Source organism: Crocuta crocuta, unplaced genomic scaffold (genome assembly GCF_008692635.1).
Source record: "Crocuta crocuta isolate KB4526 unplaced genomic scaffold, BGI_CrCroc_1.0 scaffold32, whole genome shotgun sequence".
NCBI lineage: Eukaryota > Metazoa > Chordata > Mammalia > Carnivora > Hyaenidae > Crocuta > Crocuta crocuta.
This window is the reverse complement of record NW_027529424.1, coordinates 4,392,880-4,417,483: the sequence shown is the minus strand read 5'-3', so window position 1 is coordinate 4,417,483 and position 24,604 is coordinate 4,392,880. Positions and strand designations below refer to the sequence as shown.

The 24,604-nt window shown below is 44.9% G+C and overlaps 1 protein-coding gene across 1 annotated transcript in view; it reads left to right on the top strand.

The window, feature by feature from the left end:
* CELF2 (CUGBP Elav-like family member 2) overlaps nucleotides 1-24,604 on the top strand; it is a 320,350-nt gene that overhangs the window by 185,006 nt on the left and 110,740 nt on the right. Inside the window, 1 exon segment of the mRNA XM_077758524.1 lies at nucleotides 22,950-23,032. Coding sequence (XP_077614650.1) covers nucleotides 22,950-23,032 — 83 coding nt within the window.

Here is a 24,604-nt window from a genome sequence, read left to right as displayed (position 1 = left end):
CCATTCATTCTTCCAGCCCTTTTGAATCAAGGAGCTTTCCGCACAGGGTACCCTGAAACGTTGCAGGTCTGAAGACTGATCACAGAAGGGTAGGGGGAAAAGCATAGGAGGCACCTGAATCCATAAAGTAAATTCTCCCTAACACAACGGTTAAGTTTCAATAGATAAAGAGTCCATTTCTGAATCTGGAAGAGAGTCACGTGGTTGCACACCCATAGGTATTACTTGCCACGGAGAAGTTCAACTCCGTTTTTATTTGCTGTCTATTTCACAGAAAACAATACACTGTCATTTTTTTATAGTGCCATATGGGTTATAAAAATACCAGTGGCTTTGTGCTGGACAAGCCATAATCTCGGGAAGGAATGGAGGTGAGCTTTGATCTCCGTGGCCTCTGCTCTGAATTACCATTTTCAGTGGGCCGCTGTGGCACTAGTCCCGTCCCAGGGTAGTGGGGGGACAATGATGTCTTTCCCTCCCGTAGCTGAGAAGGAGTTTTGAAGTGCCCTTCTGGAAGCTATAGAAATATATGATATTTATCGTCAGTGTTCCACTCTGAACTTGAGCTCACCTCCTATCACACCTCTAGGTGTGATAATATTTCTCATTCTGTTACCACAGAGTAATGTCATACTTGGCACTTTTACTGTCCTTTTCCTAGAATATCCCCAAAGTGCTTTCTGAGAGTGTTAACTGCTATTTAGCTTGTTTTTCTGCTGTGGAGAAAAGAGAGACCCACCAAGGCACCAAGAGAATACTCTCTGTGTGTTAAGTAGGAGGTTCCGACCAGCAGGGAGTCAGATCTGGCATTCCTGACCCTGACCCAATGGTCGGTCTGTGTTGGGGCGCCAAGTCTGACAGCCATGCTTCAGAATCATTTCTTTTTAAAATTGTTTTAAATGTTTATTTTTGAGAGGAGGGAGAGAGAGACAGAGTGCAAGCGGGGGAGGGGCAGTTAGAGAGAAACACACACACACACAGAATCTGAAGCAGACTCAGACTCTGAGCTCTCAGCACAGAGCCCAATGCGGGGCTCGGACTCCAGAACAACAAGATCATGACCTGAGCCGAAGTCAGATGCTTAACCGACTGAGCCACCCAGGCGCCCCAAGAATCATATCTTTTTATCTCTTGCTCTTCCCTGATCATCACACTCAGTTGTACCCCCACCGCCTTCATCCAGCCCACCCTCCATGCTTTCACAGAAAGCAGTGTCACCAATGAAAACGAGACAGGAGATGCATGGTGCTCCAAGTTTTGACTGGCATCTGACTGGAATTAGGACAAAGATGAATGTACCCTCATACCTGGGAACCAGAAGCCACCCTCTCTCAGCAGACCTCATCGCCATAGACCTGTGCTTGCTGGAGAAGAGGGGGAGCAGAATCACAGTTACAAGGACGATAGACAGCCCTTTCCAACCTGGCCATATTTCACACAAACTGGCACTGCTCTGCTCTGCATTGTTCGTCTTCTGATTCCTTGTTCAACGTTGCCTCCCACTTGAGGCCAAGCACATTAGAGCCGTGCCGGAGAGTTGGTGGAAAAACAGCCTTATTATTAACCTCTGTTGAAAACATAATGGCTTCATAAATGTCTTCATTCACAGATGGAGTCACACAAGATATTAATGCTCTTTCTTAAACTTGGCAGAACAGAGTCTGCTTTCAAACCTCCTTTGTCCGTGTCTGTGGTGCGCCAGCACCTCGTGGGAAGAAAATTAGCCCCTTAAAAATGACTTTCCTCTTCACACGTTCACATAGCTCGAATTCATAATTGGGCCAACCATAATTTTTATTGGTTGGCTGCTGTATCATCATATAAATCCATGAATATGTCATTCAGAGTCATTTAAACCAGTCAATCCTGGGTAACCCAGTGCAGCCCCTGAGCATAGTTGGCCTCTGAAGAGGAGAAATGGAGAGTCATTTGCCCAGAGCTGCTCAGCATCTGCTGCAGCTGGTCCAGGTCGACGGGACCTAGAGAGTTTTGATAGCCTGTCTGATCATAACCTCCACCTGCATGGACTTCTGTTCGTAGAGCTTTTCTACATTGTCATCTCATTTATTCCCCGCTGTGGGCCTGAGAGGAGGCAGGGTGGGGTTTGCATCTTCATTTGACCCAAAATAGGGATCTGTGCGGGCAGTGACTTGCCTTCGTTAGGGCACTCGGAACTCAAACCACCATGTGGGATTCCGGCCCATGCTCTAGCTGTTAGGCCAGGCGACACTGCGAAGCCCAGGGTCCTTCCCTCACAGGGTGAAGTGACACCTGTCCTCTCCTACACGGTCACGTATTTTAAAAAAAAGGCTCTGTGGCTTCAGTCACAGCCGTTTGGTCTCTGCTTTCAGATACCATAAAATACGTGGATTCCTAGGGAGCACAGGGTTCCTTATCAGATGCAACTGGAGAAAAAACCATTTTCCGCGCTCTCCAGAATACAGTTCCGTTTCCGGGTCCCTCCCATGGAACGCAGCAGTGGTATTTATTGGCCATGTCTCAGTGAGCCACTTTCCGTTACACAGTGCACAGCGACAGCGACCCAGACTGGCCTCCAGACTGCCAGGCTCCATCCCCTGAAGAGACTGTCCCTCCTGTCTGACTTGCAAAGTCAGTGGCAGGGGGAGTAGAGAAGCATCTCTTAAATCTTTGTTCCCAAAGGTGCCTGGATACTCAGGTGCACGTAGACCAAATCCGTTCCAGTCCCCACACGCTGCGTGTACGGCTCTGTATTTACTGCTGATTTTAATTCACGTGTTTATGGGGGATTTTCTGTATCTCTCTCGATGCTGATAGTTTTATTAGGGATATTTCTTTTACATTTTGTCATGAACCTGTTTAAAAATGTGTTGTGGCAGCTTGGTTGCAAGATCCTCCTTTATAACAGGAGAAGTTGGGTTCAAGTCTGACGTATAACCGTCACCTGGTAAGCAAACACCATCTGACTCTGCCAACATTGTCAGTGATTTATTGCTTTAAATTGGAATCAGCTGATATTTGGTTCCACAGTTTTTAACTCTGCAGGGTTAATCTGGACCCTGCTGGTACACATGAAATAGTTGTTTTATCTGCTGTTCTAAGACTGATGAAATGTGCAGAAGATGGCTGTGTAATCAGCCTAGTATCTCTCTATGTCACAGCTTAGTCCATATGGCAGTGTACAATCTCAAAAATAATTACTTCGCTGTAGTTAGAACATGGGAGCTAAATGTGGGAGCTGATAAAAAGAAAGAAAGAAAAGAAGAAAACTGCATGCAAGTCATTTCCTGAATTGGGTCGTTCTGTTTTGTTATCTTCTTAGGGAGAACAAGTGGGTTATGATGGTCAGACCTCCCAGGAGCCTGACAGTTCAGGGCAAGGCCTGGGGGACAGATCGCTTAATCTGTTGCCAATGTCTTTTTCTACCTTTGATCTTTTGTGTTTAGGTGAACTTGATGAGACTTTTCTTTCATTCCCTCCTCTAGACCTAGATAGGACCCTTGAAAGTAAAGATGCTAATGCTTAGAGTTTTCTTTTGTTCTGAAAGCAATCAAAAGATATCTGAAGTCACAGCCATCTGAAAAAGAGATACTAGACCAGTATCCACTCTTTAACATTCTACTTTCATAGCCAGCTATTGAAGAAGACCTGAAAGATAGGAGGTCATTTGGTCTGCTTCAGGTCTAGCGTCTTCTACAAAGCTCATCTGAAGGAAAAGCACCATAGGTTTTTTGGAGGGTTTTTTCCCCCCCATAAACTGTGAAGTCTCAGGGGGTATTGATTCCTCTTTGCCAAGATGTTGGGAATAGTCCACAGACAACTTGCTGGGGTTTCAAGGAAGATCCAAGACTTAGAATAAAACTTTTTGTATAAAGGTCTATAGATTAGATTGCATGACGTGTCTTGAATCGGAAATGGGATGTAAGTTGTTTTTTTGTTTTTTTTTTTTTCCTGTTCAGAGGAGAAAAGAATACAATGAACTGTATTCTGAGGCAATTCTCTTGTGGACCAAGACTCGCTTAACTTTAGAGCCACCCCTGTGGACAAGGGTTTGTAGAGCAGGGAGGAGTCTGAGGTACAGTGGAGTGATTACTTGGTACAGGTGAGAGATTATCGAGGAAGAAATGACAGTCTTAGCAGAACCCAAGAGTAGTATCTCTGGCACCAGCCTCTTTCTCCGGAAGGGATTGAGAGGCCCTCTGGTCCAGACTTCCCAGATGCTTTCTGTGGGCTGCTGGGAGTCTTTGCCCTCCCTCGTGCAGTCGCTGGCTGTCTCTTTGCCTCTTCTTTCCCTCTTGAGTATACAGCTCCTTCCAAACAGACTCCCATCCCTGAAGCCAAATGGGGCTTCTGTCATGACTTGAACATGGGACCTGCTTGCTCTCCCTGCCAACCAGAAGTATCAGAAGGTATCGATCGGCCCTGCGAGCAGAGCAGGCCCATACGTTGTTGCCCCGTCTAGAGTCTGGATGGCACACATTGGGCCCAGGAAGGGGGATTGATGGATACTGCCTCCCCCACTCCCCTTTCTGAGCATGCCTTCTCTTGAAATATGTATTTAATTACATGGAGTCATCAATTACATGTGATTTCTAGTCACAGTTTAGAGCAGGCCCTCCAGACTCCACTCAGCTTGTCTGCTATGAAGAAAAAGCCATCAATATTTTAAAAGCTGCTGACAGGCAGGAAGTTAGCCTTGGTGCCTGGAAACTTAGAATTTTTTTCTTTTTAACTCTCTGTGAAACCTCTCCATTATACCTCTACAGCAGTACTGAGAAAGGCTTACCATAGAACCAGGGCCACAATGAAGACTAATGGGATAAAACCAATCAGAGTCTTCAGGCGCCAGGTAACCCACATGTGTCCTGATTGTGTGGCCTGAATTTCCCACCTGGGAGCTTTCCAGAGCAGCAAGCACCCTGAGCTGCCCTGGCGTGGATGTCACCAAACTGGGTCATGGGAGGTGCAGTGCGTTCCGGAGAGTGTATTTGAGGGCACATCTTCCAGGGACAGATTTTGACAGGCCTTCCAGATTTCTCGCTGCATTGGGAGAGAACAAATGGGGTTCCAGGTCACCTCAGCTTTCCAGCATTAAGGAAAGGCTCCTGTGAGGGGTTTGAGGGAGGAGATTAGCTCTTCGGGGCCACTCAAGAAGCTTTATAAATAGTTTGCATGAACCAGGTAGCCTGTAAGATTTCCATTCACCTAGAAACTTATTCAAGGGTCATGTTTATATGCAGAGATCTGTCTCGGGTTCAATCTCACCCTTACCTCCATTCGAAATACTCATTTTTGCTTTGTTCCTATATCACAGCACAGAAAACCTCAAAGCCTCTTCTTGGAGCAAAATCATAGTATTTCTGTACAACTGATTTTTTATTTTTAATTTTTTTAATGTTTTATTTTTGAGAGAGAGAGAGACCTAGTGCAGGCAGGGGAGGGGCAGAGAGAAGGAGACACAGAATCGGAAGCAGGCTCCAGGCTTGGAGCTGTCAGCACAGAGCCCAGTGCGGGGCTCCAGTCCAGGAGCTGTGAGATCATGACCTGAGCCAAAGTCGGACACTTAAGCAACCGAGCCACCCAGGCACCCCGAGTTGTTTAGATTTACATGAAACCCCAACTAAGGATAAAGAAAAGAGGTGAATTTATTAAATTTTTTAGCCTACTTGTTACCCATATGTTCGTAGCACACACCTTGATATGTCACACACTGTTATGTTTTGGCACGTGCGGACTTTTTCATGAATTCTCGAGAGGGATTTAAAGCAATTACAGAGCAATCTAGCTACCAAAAGGGCTTGAAGACACCACTTGCTAGCTCATATCTCACCCCAGGAAAATGGTCTGGGATGATGCCGCTCTGCTTTGCCGGGTCCAGACCTCGTAAGACCTCTCCAGGTCGTACTTCTGTGCCCACCTACATGGCACCTCATGCCTAGTGCCCACACCCACTTGATAATGCGATGGGTTAGAGGGCAGTTGAGGAAGGGAGTCATGAGGAAGCCTCAGTTACTGGGTTTATGCTTTGAAAAAGTGCTACTGGAAAGAATAAGGGAAGAAAAATTGAAACAGAAGACATAGAACAACTTGTAATTGTGGATTAAATGTCACCATTCAAACAAATGACATTAAGAATTGCTCATCACTGAGGACTGAAATCGTAGACATGCCTATCGAGAAGTTTTACGTTCCTTCTAGTGATATAGCCAGTTTTACCAAGTGGTCTGTTCGAAAAAAAAAAAGAAAGAAAAGAAACTGATTTAAATGCATCACGCACTTCATCTACCTGATTTCTCTAGAGCCATCTTCCTTCTGATTTTCTGAAACATGCTCACTTTGACCTTCTGGTGTGTTTGTATCATAGCCACGTTGCCATATGTGTTGAAGGTGAGGGTGGAGTGTCCTAACATGTCTGTCATGGTTTCTGCTCTACTGTATACACACACACATACATACATACATACATACATACATACATACATACATACATACAGTCACTCTGTGTTACAGTTAACCAGGGTAGGCTGAGATCCTGTAATAGACCCAGAGATGTGTGAGGGCTTCAGACACAGGAGTCTCCCCTTGCTCATGTCAGGGGTCCTCTCTGGATGTTCTTGGTAGTGGGACTGCCCTTCTTCCGCATACTGGTGTAGGGATCCAGCCATCTTCATCTTCTGGCTCTGCCTTCCCCCAGGGCCTTTTCTTTCCCCTATCTGATCCATCTAGAAGAAAAGGAAGGAAAATACGGAAGAGCTATATCTGATCTATTATAAGCCCTGGCCCTGAACCAGCAAGTATCACTTCCACTCTCATCTCTTAGACGGCATAGAGTCACATGACAAGATGCGTGCTTCTTCCATGCGCTCTGGAACAGTCCTGGCCCTGCGGGGGAAGAGGGTGGGCTTGGGGCGGCAGTTGGTGTCTTTTCCTGTGGTGCTTTCCAGACTTCTCAGAGGATACGCATCACTGGGGACACTGTTACACAGATTCCCAGGCCTTTGCCCTGGACATCCATATCCAGTAGGCCCCTGGGTGGTTTCCAGGAATCTGTTTTAATATCCACACTCCAGATGATGATGATCTTCAAGAAAGTTGAAGAAACACTGTTACAAAATGTAATTAGATTGTAGAAAGGTATTCTGTGTCTTTTCACAATCTTAGCCTGGGAATCCTACACTCCAGATGATGATGATCTTCAGGAAAGTTGAAGAAACACTGTTACAAAATGTAATTAGATTGTAGAAAGGTATTCTGTGTCTTTTCACAATCTTAGCCTGGGAATCCTACGTGATAAAGAATGGTGATAGACCAGGTGAACAGAGTCTAACTCTTGGCACCCTTGAAGCGCCTGGGTGGCTCAGTTGATTAAGCGTCCAACTTCAGCTTCAGGTCATGATGTCATNGGTTAAAAAAAAAAAAAAGAAACACTTGGCACCCATGCTTAACTCTCTTGAGCCTCAGAATATGGCTCCAGGCTTCATTGTATAGACAAGGTTATTCTCTGACTCCAAAGTGTAGCACTATTACATCTGTCCAGACCTGAATTTTTCTTTGAATTAGCTGATTGCTTCATTTAGTTGAGCATGTTTAGAAGTCATTTTGACATACAGTTATTTTATGGTTTATGTCAGATACTTGGAATATATCCGCTTACTACAGCTCTTTACACCTAGGCCAGCGTATAAGATTGACTAAGAATGAAATATTAGGAGCTTGCTTTCCCTCCTGTCATAACATTGAATCCTTTAGAAACCTGCCACCATGGGAATTAAAAGCATAACTGTGTTAGATGAAGAGGGGTTGAATGATTTATCAGTGACCTCAGTGCAAACATGAAGGATAGAAAGCTCTCCACTCAGCCTCCTGAACATGCCAGGAGAATGACATGAGATGTGAGGAATTCTGTTTGTTACTCATGACAATAATCCAGACTGCTTTCTCTGTGCTACCCAGCAGTCACATGGACCATATCCCTCTCGACAGATTGGAGTGGGCTTAGGGAATTCAGACCAACTTTAATATTGGCCCAAGATAGTTAAACGCAGGAAGGTAACCCTTCCTCTCACTAACCTAAAAAGCGCTCCAGGACAAACCAAAAGGATACCTATAATATCCACTGTTAGGGTGTTCCTGAGCACTTGATCTCCTGGAGATTGAATAAAATTGAGAACTAACAATGCAACCCTTCATGGTGAGAGAGGATCTAACTACAAAGAGGTATCATCATTTATTATCTGCACAATTAGGAAGCAGTAGCATAAGGCAGAGGCTTGGCCGTGTAACTAGTCTTGGGTACCCAGTGCCTTTTACTTCACTGCAGAGGGTTTTTCCACACACCCTGCCTCCCATGCCTGTCTTAATAATAGTGTGTGCAAAATCCAAGCAAGCAGTGGACCTTAGGTCCAAAAGAGCTACCAGCTTGGAAATCCATCTCCATCCAGTCATCTCAGGATAAGATGGGAGGTTGCTGGATATTCCTTCTCCCTTTCCTCTAAAGATTTCACAGATGAATTTCAGTGTCATTGGCAGTGATTGAGAGAAATGAAAGTTTTTAGATCAAACACCACTTCCGTCAGTGTGCCATGTGGGGAAGGCTGATAGATGGCGTGTTCTTCTTGAGTGAAACCAAAAGGCTGCTGATCCGTGTGTGGCATGTAGTTTTCTGTAATCTTGAAACCAAGGAAATATTTCACATTTCCCTCAGGTTTTCTAGAGAGAGATTCTGTAGGCAAAGAAGATGAATCTTCTCTCCACCTGCTGAAGAATGAGCAGTTAACTCTGCAGCTAAATATTAAATACATCAAGTGCATGAACTGTGCATTATAGTTTTCTTGTATCCATAATCTGTTATACTTACTTAATTTCCTAAAAAATAGAAGTCTGTACCCAGTAGACGTGTGGGTTGAGATTTAGAACAACAAAACGCGGTGGTCTTCGACACAAATCGGTCTGTCCTTGGATTCAGGCCCCAGAGTGGAAAGTGTGGGCCAGCAGGGAAGATGATGGAGAGTGTGGTGGAGTTTTGTCTGCCTTTGTTCTCCTCTGCTGTCCCAGGATAACCCCTAAATTACCCCCTTCCACTTTCCAAAGTTTCCCCACTGAGATGAATCCTCCAGTCACCCTAGATGTAGAGGCAGGCTTCCTGGTACCCCTACAATGATATCCTACAGCAGAAGGAAGAAAAGCAGCTAAACTTTCCTATGTGCTCTGTATACAGTATCTCGCTCAATGGATGGAACAGAAGCTGTTTCACCCAACCAGCAGACCACACCTATCTCAGCTCAGACATTGGTCAACCAAACCAGAGTCCTTTCTCCGGAAATGAACCGACTGGTGCGCAGATGGTTTTTATCTTGGGTCGCCCCGATTAGAAAGGCTTGTAACACAAAGTCTAAGAGGAAGCCATGTTGCAATGGGGCAGGCTGATGGGAAGATGGCCCAGGACAATCAATCAAGAAGTACTTAAAAAGTATGTTGATACCCAACACTGTGCTATGCCTTGTGAAGGGGACCAAGGAACTTTTCAACGTGACCCCCCCCCCAACCCTCATAGAGCTTTGAGGGTCCTCAGGTGGCATGATAATACAGCAACACCTGAACTGTGATAAGAGTTTATCAGGCGGTCAGTGATGCTCTCATGTCTCTTCGCTGTGATGGTGACTCTCAAAACGCAGTCCAGCCCCTGGGATCCCCTTTCTTCAGGGGGTGCCTAAATATGCTCTGGGCACATGCACCCCATTCTCTTCCTGATGTTTGCCTGCCTTTCCTCCTCTGATCCTGGACATGTAGAGTGTCCCCTCCTGGTGTGCAGCCCAGCATCTCTGCTGTTTGCTCTCCTCTTTTGTCGCCAAGTGAAACAAGTGGGAAGTGATAAGTCTGTGGTTAAACTCCTTTGATAATAATGAAACCCGGGTGCACCCATTAGAAGGCAACAGGTTTTATTTCAAATAACAAACTGAGGGAATTTTTGCTTCCTGGGGGACTGCCGTCAATGGTCAGTTTGGCAAAAATTGTGTCATACCCTGAATAGGTAAGTCCTCAAAATGATCCACTAAAATTGATTGACACTGTAGAGGCCACATAAATGGGTGCTCAGAGGACTTAAAGGCCATGTAAATGGGGGAACTTGGCTAGTTCCAAATACTTACTTGAGAAAGCAAGACAACAAAATCAATTCCAAACCTTATTAAAGGGTGAGTGGTCATCACTTACCGCAGATGCTCGCTTGTCTCCCTTCCATGTGGACACCAGCGGGGAGCAGCGTGACATTGTGACAGGTGTATTGATGCTGCCTTCCTGTACCTCAGTTTCCTCTGGTGTAATATTGGGGTGATGCTGTCTTCTCTGTCACCTGTCTGGGCTTGGGGCTTTATGGAAGAATGTGTCCAATTTAAGGTGGGCAGTAATCTCTAACACTAACCGCCCTGAGGTTTATGTCAAGAGCTGTGTTACACATTTTCATAAATTATCTTTTTATTTAATACAGTAACCCCATGGTGTAGCTGCTGTCACTAACCCCATTTGATAAATCAGCCGAGGTTTAAAGAAATTTGTCAAACACCCGGTCAGTCTGAAAAATCTATCAAGGGGTGACTATTTCCCTCCCTGGGAAGCTTCATGAATGAAGGACAGAAATATCCGTGTCACTTTGAAAACTGTCATAGTCTCTCTCTGCCAGGAGAACTCTGGGCCCAAAGATACTTGCCTTTTATCCCTGGAACATCAATTTATACTTGGCCACAAAAGCGCGTTTCTCCTATGAGTTTCGCTGTTCGAGGCAATTTGTAAAAATATCTCCCTCCCTGATCTCCATGTGCATGAAAGATGACTCAGTTATCATGGGAGTGAGAGCGACAGTTATCCTGGCCATAAATATCGGCTCTTTTCAGAGTCCTGTACCACAGGAAAAGGGCTACAATCAGTACAAATCTTCACCTTAGCTGGCACGCAGTTTTATACCTCTCCATCTCAGTGTGACCATAAAGACCAGAGTTAGGCAGGAGATACGACTTTCCACGTTCTGATTCCAGAAAAACTACTTGGGTTCTACTTCAGATTGAAGTAGGTCTTAGCTCAGGCCCATGAAACGTTAGAAGACAGCAGTACCGCAGATGAGCGCTGAACTGAGCTGAGCTTTCTTTTACTCAGGGTACCAACAAGGGGCCTGCACTCAAGGTGTCCGTGAGCGTAACTTGCCCCCTAATGAAGCAGGATCAGAAAGTTGACACTTCAGAGGCTGGTCTGGCCAAAGACCCACTGTGCTGGCTGAGTCGAGAATCCTAGGAAAACAGACATGATTTTAACTTACTCTCATTGCCATGGGGCTCCTAATTATAATGCCATCCTGTCCTCCAGAGAATGCACACTGCGAAATAAACTTATATTAGAAACTTCCATTTAATGAGGTCCCTCAGTGCTTTAGAACCTAAATCCTTTTTAATTGGATTCAAGCTAGAACTACCTTCTACCACATTTAACCCTGGGATGCCTTCCTCCACGTGAAGTTCTCTCTGTTCACTGGGCCTTGGGAGAAGCCCAGTTCGTGCCATCCTCACAGGGACCCATGGCTACCTCACCACCAAGACCCTGAGGAGGCCAGCCCGGCCGCTCACACAGGTTTTAGGGAGACTACTCCATATGGCCTTCCGGCTGGCTTGTCAGGTTTGACCTAAATTTCTTTTTTTCTTACTTGTAGCGAAAAAGTACAGTCCCCCTTCCAACTCCAGAATGTGTCTTTTCAAAATGAAAACGTAACCAGATCCACAGTTTGCCTCTGACCTTGCATCCCCAAGATCTAATGACGTTCTCCGACATAGGAGGCAGCTTGCTTACCTCATGCTTTCCGCCATGTCTCGTTGATAAGCACGTGCACCAAGTCATAGCAGAGTGGGAGCGGTCGAGGAGCAGCTAAACACAGTGATGGGCCTGTCTGGAGGAAAAGGTGACATAAAAATTCTTCAGACACCTTTGCAGCTATTAGATATTTGAAGTGGTCTAGCACTAGTGGGTATTTTCAGAGGCCCGAGGACAGGGGAGAGAGCAGATTCCAGAAACTTTGCCCTTGACGCCGCCTTTTCTGTCTCTGGGGTGCTCATTGGGATTTATATAATAATGGTGAGGAACTGTTGCAGTGAGCACATATCTGTGCACATTCCTCAGCTGTGTTCCCAGAAGGCTTGAAAATGCAGTAGATTTAATCTAGGTAAAAAACAAAAACAAAAAACCTGCCATTTCTTTGGCAGGAGATTTAGATAGCGTGCCTGTCTTCCCAGGGCTCTGGGAGTATCAGGAGAAGGCTCCTGCAGGTGAAGACCCCAGGGCAGCAGGAGGCTGGTGGTAGCCTCGATCTTGTGGTCATTTAACAGAACGTGGCCAAGGCAGGTCAGGTGCAGAGTCTGAGGAAAGCGGGGCGGCCCACGCGGAGTGGGTGAGACGCGTGTTCTCTCCTTGGTGGGGCTGTTGGCTCAGGTCCACCGTAGAGCAACCATCCTGCTGGGGGCATGAGTCACGGTTCGCGGGGGAACACAGAGGCCCCTGCCCCAGGCACCCAGCAGTGAGAAGCACAGCTTCTGTTCTGTCACAGCGGTTCCCAAGGGATTCCCTCGGGATTGCGCCTGGTAATCCCAAGTGGTGGGGTCCCCCCTGAAAGCAGAATGGTCCCCCTGGGTAATGCCAGATGGTAATCCTTCTACATCAGGGTACCGATTCTGTCAGTCTCTGTAAAATGAAGCTAATTGGATACAGTTTCATTCAAAGTTGATTCCTACAGGATGTGGCATTGTGTTGGGTAGCTAGGAAAGTCCCCCTCTTAAGTAGAGGGGAGTGAAGTTTGTCTCAGGAGATAGTCTGAAGTTTCATACAAAGGGTTATGAAAAGACATTTTTGGTGCCATGAGAGCAGGCGCCAGCAGTTCTGGGTATCTTTCAGAGGAGGGCAGAACCATTCAGGTGGTTCATGGCATACTCATAGCTAGCATTGACACTGAAGAGTGCCGTCAGTCCCTAATGACTGAGAAGGTTACGCCTTTGCTCTGAGCTACTTGGGAGTGGTCTGTTAACTACTCTGAGGGTGACAGAGTCGAGTTACTAGCAGTAACTAGTTGTAAAATTCCATGAGGAAAGGATACAGAAGCCCAGAGAAAGCTATGCCCCTTTTAAGTCCCTCTCATTTTTTTCCCCTTAGTTTTGAGTTTAAAGCAAAAAAGGAGCAGAGTGCAAAACCAAAGTCTTATATCATCTTGCAGGTCTTTTCCACAGCTAACTAATGTTTGCTTTGATGACTGCTTTTTTTTAATTTATTTTTTTCTTTAACATTTATCCATTTTTGAGAGCCAGAGAGTGGGAGAGTAGGAGGGTCAGAGAGCAAGGAAGACACTGAATCCAAAACAGGGCTCCAGGCTTCACACTGCCAGCACAGAGCCCGACGCAGGGCTCAAACTCATGAACTGTGAGATCATGACGTGAGCCAAAGTCAGATGCTTAACTGACGGAGCCAACCAGGCGCCCCAAATTTGCTCCTTTTCTTATTCCTTTCCTCCGTGTCTCTCATTCTGTCATCGCAGCCTTCCTGGTTCAACACCCAAGTTCAGAAGAGCTACCGTAAGGAAGTTGCACACAGGAGCGTGAAATCTTGCTCAGCAAGGGGACTGGGTGTTCAAAGCAGCTGGTGAAATTAGAGCATTAATCGTTTCATCCCATCGTGGGCTCCCCTGAAGCAAGCCAGATTTTGAGGACAGAGAGGGACCAAACAGCTAGGACTTTGGAGGCCATGAGTTAACAATGTTGTATTTGGTAGGGGACTTGGTTCTTGGTGGGCTTCAGGCTGAGGAAGGGGCTATAAGCCTGCCTCTCCAGGGTACCAGTTCACCTCCTGAAGTGTCTGCTTACGTTAGAAGAATTGCATTCTGTCTTTGTCTCTTTCCTCAAGATGCTAAGGGTCAACCTTCTAACCACAGGAAAACTGCTTCTCTCTTTTTTTTTTTTTTAAAGGTCATTGCTGTGTTTTAAAATTTTAATTCAGGGGATTTTTGATGGGGTTTTTTGAACCTTTAACTGCTATGTAGAAACTGAAAGTCGGGGGTCTTGGCAAGGGCGAGGTCAGTGATTGAGAGTCGAAACCTCTAGCGTGTGGAAGATTCGCTTGAGCACAAAATGTACCACTTAGATCAACAACCTTTGGACTCTGAAAAAAAAAAAAAAGTATTAAATTCTCTCTATAGAGCTAAGATTGCAGAAGAAAATAGATTACAGGGGGAATCAAGCATGGGGAGTATGTCCTCTTTTGACTTTAACTGGATTGTGTGCTACTGACTTGACCAGAAGCCAAGATCCCAATTGGGTGGACTTGTGTAAAGCAGGCACCTGTTTTGCTTACAAATGTGCATACAAAAGAGAGCTCCATTCACAGAATGAGAGAAAAAACATAGCGGGTTCACTAATTTAGCCTTCCCGGGCCTTCGGTCCCTTGATCTGTGGGCCCCTCAGAATTCAAAGGCAGCCTTTAAAGGAATTCTCAATTCACAACATGATGGTTCTGTCGACGTCCTGAATTCAAATAGATCTTGAGCTAAATTTGTCTGCCAGGACTGTTAACTTTGTTTTTAAAAGAAATAAGCAAGTGCAGTGTTCAGTCATCAGGGGATCATTTTATGGCTGTCTTGAAGTGTTCATTTGCCTAGATTTAGAAAGTAAGGTAAATTTCAGGGGCGTCTGGGTGGCTCAGTCAGGTAAGCGTCCAACTTCAGCTTAGGTCATGATCTCACGGTTCTTGGGTTTGAGCCCCGCATCAGGCTCTGCGCTGACAGCTCAGAGTCTGGAGCCTGCTTCCGATTCTGTGTCTCCCTCTCTCTCTGCCCCTCCCTACCTCCAGCTCAGTCTCTCTCTGTCTCAAAAATAAACAAACATTTAAAAAAAAAATCAGGTAAATTTCATAGGTTTGATATGTTGAATGGCCGTGGAGATGTGGACACCCCCTCTCTTTACCCCATGGTTGGAGTTTACGTGGGGAGATAGGTGTTCAACACACAACACCATAAGCTCCAAACATAAAATACTTTTATTTTATCAGCTTAGCCGGAGTTGTGGGAAATATCTTTTTTTTTTTTTTGGCTTCTTTCTTCCATCCTGATGCTGCTTTTCAGTAATAATAACTTAATATGAAAGAATTATGTATTTCAGAAAATGTTCACAATTTTCCATATTAAGATGTTACTAAAGAGTAGCATCAAAAAAAGAATCAACAGTTAGGGCTAGAACATTCCAGAAAGGCCCTTTTTCCCATTTATGAGCGAGCCTTTCAAGGAGCATTTACCTCAGTCCAGGCTGGCGGCTTCAGGAGTGTCATGAGGGGCTTCCAGAGGGCTGGCTTTCTGTGGCCTTCCTGTGAGTATAAATTGTGGGCATGGGGTCTGGGACTTACCCCCTAGGGCTGACAAGTGGCTATTTTAATAATTGAAGACCATTTAAGTCACCGACCTCTCCCATCGTTAGGCCCAGATTCTCTAGTAAAAACTGCCTTATCGTCCATGCTTTAGAGTAAAAGACAGCGCTGCCTTTGTAAAGTGGCATCTCTGCAGCATTAGCCCTTTTTTTTTTTTAATAGTTTATTGTCAAGTTGGTTTCCATATAACACCCAGTGCTCATCCCCATAAGTGCCCTCCTCCATGCCCATCTCCCCCTTCTCCTCCTCCGCACCCCATCTGCCCTCANCTGGGTTGTTTGTTTTTCAGGGGTGGAGTTTGGTGAATTCCTTATCGATTTTGGATACTAGCCCTTTATCTGATATGTCATTTACCACTATCTTTTCTATTCTGTCGGTTGCCTATTAGTTTTATGGATTGTTTCCTTTGCTGTGCAGAAGCTTTTTATCTTGATGAGGTCCCAATAGTTCATTTTTGCTCTTGATTCCCTTGCCTTTGGGGATGTGTCAAGTAAGAAATTATAGCATTAGCCCTTAGTCATTCCCCCTCCCTGTGGTAAGGTTTAGAAGCCTGAGAGGAAATTTCTTTCGTGAGTATGTTGTCAATTTTTCTAAGGGCGGAACTAGTTTTAAAATCTGGTTTTTGGGGCACCTGGGTGGCTCAGTCGGTTAAGCAACCAACTTCAGCTAGGTCGTGATCTCACAGTTTGTGAGTTCAAGTCCCATGTCAGGCTCTGTGCTGACAGCTCAGAGCCTGGAGCCTGCTTCAGATTCTGTGCCTCCTCTCTCTGCCCCTTTCCCACTTCATGCTCTCTCTCAAAAATAAAAAAAAATTTTTTTAAATTTTAAATCTGTTTTTTGCTATCCTTCTCCAGGGCTGTGTCTACACTGCCCTCCACACTGAAGAATATAAATACAGTGCTGTTTGACTCAGGGCAAGCCATGATATAAACTGGTTATGTCTACATAAGCAATACATTTATTTTTTCCCTGTATTATTACCAAGAGTTTCCAAGTAAAGATTCTCCTGAGAAACAGCTGTGGTTTGAAAAGATTTGTGATAATCCAGATGGTTTCTTTGAGGATAAATCTACTTGATCATTTAAAATTAAAGTCTTTCAGTAAAGTTGAGTGTCTTTATGATTTTAAATACACTGCGTGTGTGTGTTTGTGTGTGTGTGTGTGTGTGTGCGCGCGCGCGCATGCGTGCGCGTCTGTGTTGGCCTGTCTTGCTTGGGGCTTTATCTTTGGAAACAACAAAAACCTCCTAACAGTGTCTGAAATTATTCTGCAGTTAAGCTGGCAATATACCTGAGGGAACTCTTCATGACAGCAGAAACTATTTGTGAAGAGATATAGTCAGACACCAACTACCCTGTTTGGAGTATATAGCAATTAGCCTCTGTGGGAATTGCCTCTCACACCTTCTGAGACAAGATAGCCTAATCATATCACACAGTTATAATGCTGATTGCACATCGCTTCACACGTCAAATACATGCAACCAGATGGCTAAGCTTGTCAACTTGTGGGAATCTGGACAGCCAAAGGCCCCTAGTTCCCCTGACTCACTCCCTCACAGCCCAGTGTCCACTTAGGGCTCACTCACTGATAACCCAGAGAGTCGCACTGTGAGGCTTGCACTGGTCAGCCTTCAGAGATGGCACTCTGCACCCCCAAGAGTTTTCTAGACCTTCTCTCCCATCAAAGTTGATCTTATGTGGCCTTTGTGGGAGCTCTCCTGGATGTTCCAGTGTTCAGCAGCAGAGTGAATTCCTAGGGAGATGGTAATGGCCAGAAAGCTTTACCGTGTCACCCTTAGCCCATCTTCGTGACCAGTAGAGGAGTCCTCACTGGTGGACGTGTTGGGCCCTGTGTGGGCCTGACATGCTGGTATTTGACTCTCGAACTGCTTCCCAAGTTTTACCACTGAACCTATTGCCCCCCATGAATTTAAAAAGCCCTAGTGAGGAGTAATGGGGAGGTGTTGATAAATAGACCCATGGAAGATGGATTATAATTTGGGAGTGGGTGGATAAAGGTGGCAAGAGTTGTACAGTCCATGTGCATGTGAGACTGTGAAATAGACAAGGAAGAAACATGAGAAGCAGCACAACTCAACCACATTGAGCAGAAATCGCAAGGCAGAGACCCGGCTGAACCACCTGGTTCATTAGTCCCTGCTCATCCCCCAGAGCCACCTGCCAGGTCACTTCCCATCTCTGACATGGAACCTTCTTCAGTATGGCCACCGGCGGTGGGGAGAGAGGGATATTCCAGAGTGATGCTGACGCCCGAAGGTCATCCGCCCTAGCACCTGCTACAGCCACGGACCATTGAAGAGCACCTGTGGATGTCGTCAGTGTCAAACCACCCACCTTACAAAGGTGTTTTAAAAAGAAATGTGCTAAAATGTGGAGGTCCATCCCCCAAACTGGATTGCTGAGCCATCTGGTGTCGCAGCTGACCTGAAAATGAATCCAGGAAATTTCAGACCTGAGCTACAGCTGGCGTGGGGAAGTCTAAGAGACAGATGGTTCCCTTAACATCTGTACAGCCAGTTAGGGTAGGCAAGCAAGAAAATCCCAACTTGGTTGAGCCTTCATGGATTTTCTGGGGCCTGTAGTAGCTCCCTGACCTTTTGCCATGGTAATGACCACGTCAGGGCAAATAATATTTCTCCCTCCCTTGGTTGAAATCATCTCTGCAGGTCAGTGCATCTAAGATTTTAAGTGGGCATGTCACATGATGGATGATGATCTTTGGTCAGGAGGGTACTCCCAGAAATAAGAGTCTTTGAAGCATGTTTCTACTGTGGATTAATACAGACTGATGTCTCTGGGGGAGAAAACCACATGTTGCTGTTAAACTTGTAGTTTTATATACTGTAAATTTTAAGATACCTTGAATCAAACACTGTTTTTATTAAGTGAATGAGTATGCATGCTGAATGAAGTGCACATAAAGAATACTTTTGACTTTTAAAACAATGTGTTGTAAATGAAACACTTTAATTAGCCACGTTGTTTTGAGAAGGATTTTAGGCAAACCTGGTTTTTATTCGCTGGTTGAGAAGTAATGAAATTAAACTAAGGTACAGAGGAAGTAAGATATATCTGTCTAAGTCAGTCAGGAACCCAAATGTGTGAAACCAAAAGTAGAATCTTGGGGTGATCTTCCCAGTCCTAATTGTCTTCCCCAGAATTCCCCCGTTTGTGCAGATTGTTCACTGCCTGCAGGTGCCTGGCTGATACCACGGGTAGAGGCAGAAATTCATCTCAGACCCCACTCAGCCAAGCCTTGGTCCATGGTGAGGGGCTGTGCCCATCTGGCTTCGGCCGTGGTGAGGGGCCCATCTGGAGATGGGACACCTTTTCCCAAGGCGCCAAGTCTGTTAGTGGAGTCTGAGGGCCGGCGCTGTTGGGTTGGGGTCAGGAAGCAGATCGCCCGTGTGAGCCAGGAGACTCTTCTGTGCGTTACAGCTAGAACCACAGCTCCTCTTGGCGTAATCTTTAAACACCCTAGTCTACACGGGTATGGAGCCAAGGAGGTGAGAGCTGTGCACAATTGGAAGACAGTCTGTTGAGGTAACACTGGTTTCACTGTAGAAGTTATACAGGCAGAGTAGACCCGGGATGAAACTGGAAAGCATTTGAGATCTGGGGTGTCTTCCCATCTCCTCTTTTGGACATGAGGCTCCTTTCCCCTCTGCCTCCCGATGCCACACTGCTCTGACACCAGCTTCAGATTTGCTCTTTCTACACACACACACACACACACACACACACACACACACACACACACCTTTTGTTCGCTAAGAACGTTGTTCAAGAGGAAAGTTCTTTAACCAAATTCATACATACATGTACATAGCTGAGAACAATTAGATAGTTCCATCCCCAAGGGCAGCATTTTAATCCTTACCTAGGAAATGAACTGCACCTTCCTCGTGGATGGCAGGCAGTGAGAAGGGGTAGGGATTCCGTTGCAGTGTTGAAGGCAGGCAGGAGTGCTTTCTGGTCCCAAGACCATCACGCGTTGGTCTGAGCTCTTCCCGTTGGCCCCACACACGGGATTCTCTCACTTGTATCATCTGTGCTTCTCGCTGCTCTCGTCTCATCATTGTCTTCGGTTGGCTGTGTTCAGTGCCCCTGCCCTCCCACTGTCCACATAGGCCAGTCTGAGCTCCGTGCTCAGCTCTGAGCCTGGCCACACTGGCTCGTGTTCCTCTGCTTCTGAGTTGCCTCCTTTCCTGGCCACCCTTTCACCTTCCACTCCACCCCTCAGTCTTCTTTTTCCTAAGTATCCCACTCCTGAAACCTGTCTGCTTGAGAGGATCAGACTCGGCCTCTGCTCTGAAGCTCTCGTGACCATGGCTGAAGTCAGGGGCTTCCCCACTACCCCCTTCTCCCACAGCCAGTGCCGTAAGCCCAGGAGAGGGAGGGGAGTGACCGAGATTCTGGTAGGAGCTTCCGGAAGGAGAGGTCATGTTTCTCGGTGCTTCTCTTACTCTAGCAAGCCCAGTGAGGCATAGTTGGTATTTTTTTATCTTCTTAGAGTGGTTACAGTGGGTTGCTGGAAGGTGGGACTTGACTTCCCTGTTAAAAGTTACTCCTGGATCCAGGGTGCCTGGATGGCTCAGTCGGTTAAGCATTTGACTTTAGCTCAGGTCATGATCTCACAGTTGGTGGGTACAATCCCCATGTCAGCCTCTGTGCTGACACCTCGGAGCCTGAAGCCTGCTTCAGATTCTGTGTCTCCCTCTGCGCCTCCCTGACTCACAATCACTCACTCTGTCTGTCTCTCTGAAAAATAAACATTTTTTAAAATTCCAAAAAAAAAAAAAAAAGTTACTTCTGGGTCTGAAGCACGTCCTGTAGTTCATCTTGGGCTCACTTCATGCCTCTGAAGCTAAAGCCGCTCATTAATTTGAAAAGTTCTGTAGAAAAAGGAAAAAATCTGTCATCAGGCCACATGAACTCTGGTCAAAGAAGTCAAAATAGCTGAAGTGAAAAGCACATCTAAAATTTAAAATGGTTAGTCTGTCCATCTGTAATTCTTTCAAGAAACTGCATAATTTTCACTTTCTTCCATCATGCCAGTGAACTCCTACATTTCAGGACTTTTAATCCTTGGATGCATGTGGCATGAGTGCCAGGAAGCTGTGATTGTTTTCTCCTTTCTCTAGAAGGTGAGGTTTTGTATATTTAATCTTAGTAGACTCAAAAAATCAAATATACAACAAGCTTCCAAATTTCTTTTCCAAACGAGGAGGAAGCATCATAGATGTGTTTAGGAAGGCTGAAGGAATGGAATTGCACTGTATTTTCCCCTACATTTTTGAGTGAGTTTTTCTTTTCAAATTTTTATTTAAGTTCTAGCTAATATATAGTTATATTCTAGCTAACATAACAACATTGGTTTCAGGAGTAGAATTCAGAGATTTATCACTTAGATATAACTCTCAGTGCTCTCACAAGCGCCCTCCTTAATGCCCATCCCACACCCACCTCCCACCATCAACCCTCTTTGTTTGTTCTCTTAAAGAGTCAATAGTTACGAGTCTCTTACAGTTTGTTTCTGTCTCTCTTTTATCCTCCTCCCATACGTCCATCTGTTTTGCTTCTTAAATTCCACATGAATGAAATCATATGGTGTTTGTCTTTCTCTGACTGATTTATTTTGCTTAGCATAATACACTCTAGCTCCATCCACATCATTGCAAATGGCGAGATGTCATTCTTTTTGATGGCTGAGTAATTTTCCGTTGTATGCCACATCTTCTTTATCCATTCATCAGTCGATTTACCATTTAGGCTCTTTCTGTATAGCTTGACTCTTGATGATGCTGTTGTAAATATCAGGGTGCATGTACCCCTTCAAATCTATATTTTTGTATTCTTGGGGCAAGTACTTAGTAGTGCAATTGCCAGGTCATAGGTTCGTTCTATGTTTAACTTTTTGAGGAGCCTCCTTACTGTTTTCCAGAGTGGCTGCACCAGTGGCTGCACTGCATTTCCAGTAGCAGTGCAAGAGGGAGTCCCTTTCTCCGCAGCCTCACTGACACCTATTGTTTCTTGTGTTATTAATTTTAGCCCTTGTGACAGGGATGAGGTGCTATCTCATTGAGGTTTTGATTTGTATTTCCCTGATGAGGAGTGATGTTCAGCATCTTTTCTTGCATCTGGGAGCCATCTGTACGTCTTCTCTGGAAAATGTCTATTCATGTCTTCTGCCCACTGTGAATGAGGTTTTATTTTGGAAGACCAGAATGCCAGTTTATGATTCTGAACTTTTGCTGGCTTATGATGCCAAGCCCCTGTTGTTAACTGTGCCATTTTTTGCTGTTCTTTGCCTTACTCACTCCATTCCCCAAAATAGAAGCAAGGTCAATGCCTCGGTGCTGTGCATTTCTTTCACACTCCTTGCTCTGCTTGGTGTACGAGGACCTCTCTGAGCACACCCCAACTCTATGGCCCCATGCTCCAGGACCCTTCAGTCCAGTCAGGCTGAAACATTTACAGTCCTCATGAGTCCGTCTCCCCACTTTCTTCCTCCACCCAACTTACAAAGATAGCTCAGAGGCCGCATCTTTTCTCTTTAAATTTTTAAAGAGTTTGTTCACTCCGTTTTCCTGAGCCTGATTGTGCTAAGAAACTGTATGCTAATGAACAGATCGTTATCTGATTTAAACAACTATGTTAACCAGTATCTTTAGCTACAGGTTAAAGAACAGATCGGTCATCCTTCAGAAGGCAGAAGTGATAAGGCTTCCACACCATTTTCTCTGGGGGAAGACACTGGTTGGGAGGAGGGCTTTTGCTGGAGTCTCCTTGGGGGGAGAGGAGGCATTCAGCCTGGACTCCCATCAGCTCTTGGAAAGAAGGAATCAGAAAATTGCCCATTGATGTGCTATAGCTATAGCTATAGCTAATATTACATGGGAGAGTGTGCCCAAACATCCGTTTGTCCACCCGTCCTGTAACAATTTCCAAACTGGTTAAAATAGCCTTTCATTTTGGCCAGCAAAAACTGAGTATCTCTCATACAGAATGTTGCATTACAATACTATGGTGGAAATAAAGAATAAAGCACAATTTTAGCTTTTAAGAACCTTATAATCCCGTGGTCTAAACTATTGAGTTTAGAGAGTGTTTCTTTCAAAAGTGTGATTTCTAGAATATCCCTTAAGGAAATTATAGTTCTTGTAAGTTTCTGCATTTGTTACCGTGATGAAACACCTCTCTGAAGGCACTCTACACAGGCTCCATTAACATGTCATCCACCACTTCCGCCCCTCATTCCTGAAGAGCTGTGTTCCAGGTAGTTGGTGCACAGAGTTATGAATTGATTTCCAACGTGGGTAAAGCTAATAAATACGGCCTGGGTGAAAGGCACTGGTAAATGCTTGAGATGTTATTACTCATCTCATGCACTTTATTATTTTTAAATTGTGCATCCTTTTAAGTAGTTTATTTGTTCGCCGTCGTCTCCATTATATCTAAGCGAAGCATTCACAGAAATTTCTAAAATCTTTTCATTTCTCTCTGTAGGTTGTTGTTTCGTAACATTTTATACAAGAAAAGCCGCACTTGAGGCCCAGAATGCACTGCACAATATTAAAACTTTACCTGGGGTGAGTCGGTTTACTTTTGTACCAAAATCACTTTATTGCTTGAAAATGGTCCTTTCAACTGAAGGTTCTAGTTATGGGCTCTTAGTGGCAAAAATGACTTTGGTCTTTTGAGGAGTGTGTGCTGACCCTTGGATTCCCTGCCGCAGCCCAGGCAGCTGGTCGGCCCAGAAAGGAGCATTGACATTAATGCTGATGGAAAGAGCTCCCCTGGTTAGAAAATCAGAGTGACCCCACTGGGCAGCAGGGGCCGCCAAAGAGTGTTGGGTGGGCTAAGATTTTAAAAGGGGGAAAAAAAAAAACCAATACACATGAGAGAAGCAGATGGAAAAGGAAAAGCTTTTACTCACCAGGAGCCCCTTTTGAAATTTAGTCTTAGATTTTTCCTTTGAAAGGACAAAATGTACCCTGTACGGCCTAATATTAAACCTCCTAATGGTTTCTCAACAGTCAATGGTGGTTAACAAAGTCAGTGTTTTAATGCCTAATTGGTGGCTTCATGTTGATAGAGAACAGAAAATACAAAGCTTAAGATTTTTTGCCATTTCCTTCCTGGTAATATTTGACAATTAGTACAATTGACAAGAAACAAACTGATGCTGTATATAGCTCCTTCATCACAATACATGATTTCTGGGGTTTTGTGGTAGACTCATCTATTGCATGCTGTTATAAAGTTCCCTGAGCTGTTTGGATATTTTCCCCACTGACCCAAATATCAGTGATGAGTTCATTCAATGTCATAACACTGTGCATTGCTTGTAATGAAGAATGTGTGGTGAGCAGAACAATAATGATTTGACTGAAATCTGGTCTGATCAAAGTAGAAGACAGATAACCCAGTGTCCCTGATGTTTCCCAGGCATAATTCTAGCTGTCATTTCACTGTCTCTGTAGACATACACGAACACTTGTGTGTGTGGACACACTAACAAACTCAAACACAGGCCTTTTATACCCCATGAGCCCCAGAAAAGAGAGCATTTCCTTGACTCACCTTAGATCCATTGAAAATTTCATGGTATTTGCTGTGGCAAGATACTCCAGAAAAAGTTGTCAAAACATTAGTCACCCAAAAATAATAAATTATGAACGGTGGTCTTCAATCACAGTACTATGGCTTCTTCCTTTCCCATAGAGCAAATCAAAAAGCAGAAGATTCAAAAGAGCAAGCATATGATACCAGAATTCTCTCTCCCCATTTCACTACTTCTTCCTCAAACTTTTAAGGTGGTTTTATTTAGTAAGGTAGCTTTTAGTACGTCTAAGTGCTTTGCTCAATGACTTTTTTAAAGTATTTTTTTTTTCAATTTTTGTAATGGCTGTTTATTTTTGATAGCGAGAGAGAAATGGCTTGAGCAGGGGAGGGGAAGAGAAAGGGGGAGACACAGAATCTGAAGCAGCCTCCAGGCTCTGAGCTGTCAGCACAGAGCCCAACGCGGGGCTCGAACCCACGAACCGTGGGATCGTGACCTGAGCCAAAGTCAGACGCTTAACTGACTGAGCCACCCAGACGCCCCTCACATTCTATTTTAAATTAATGCAAAGCTTGGGTCATTTGAATTCATCCACTCC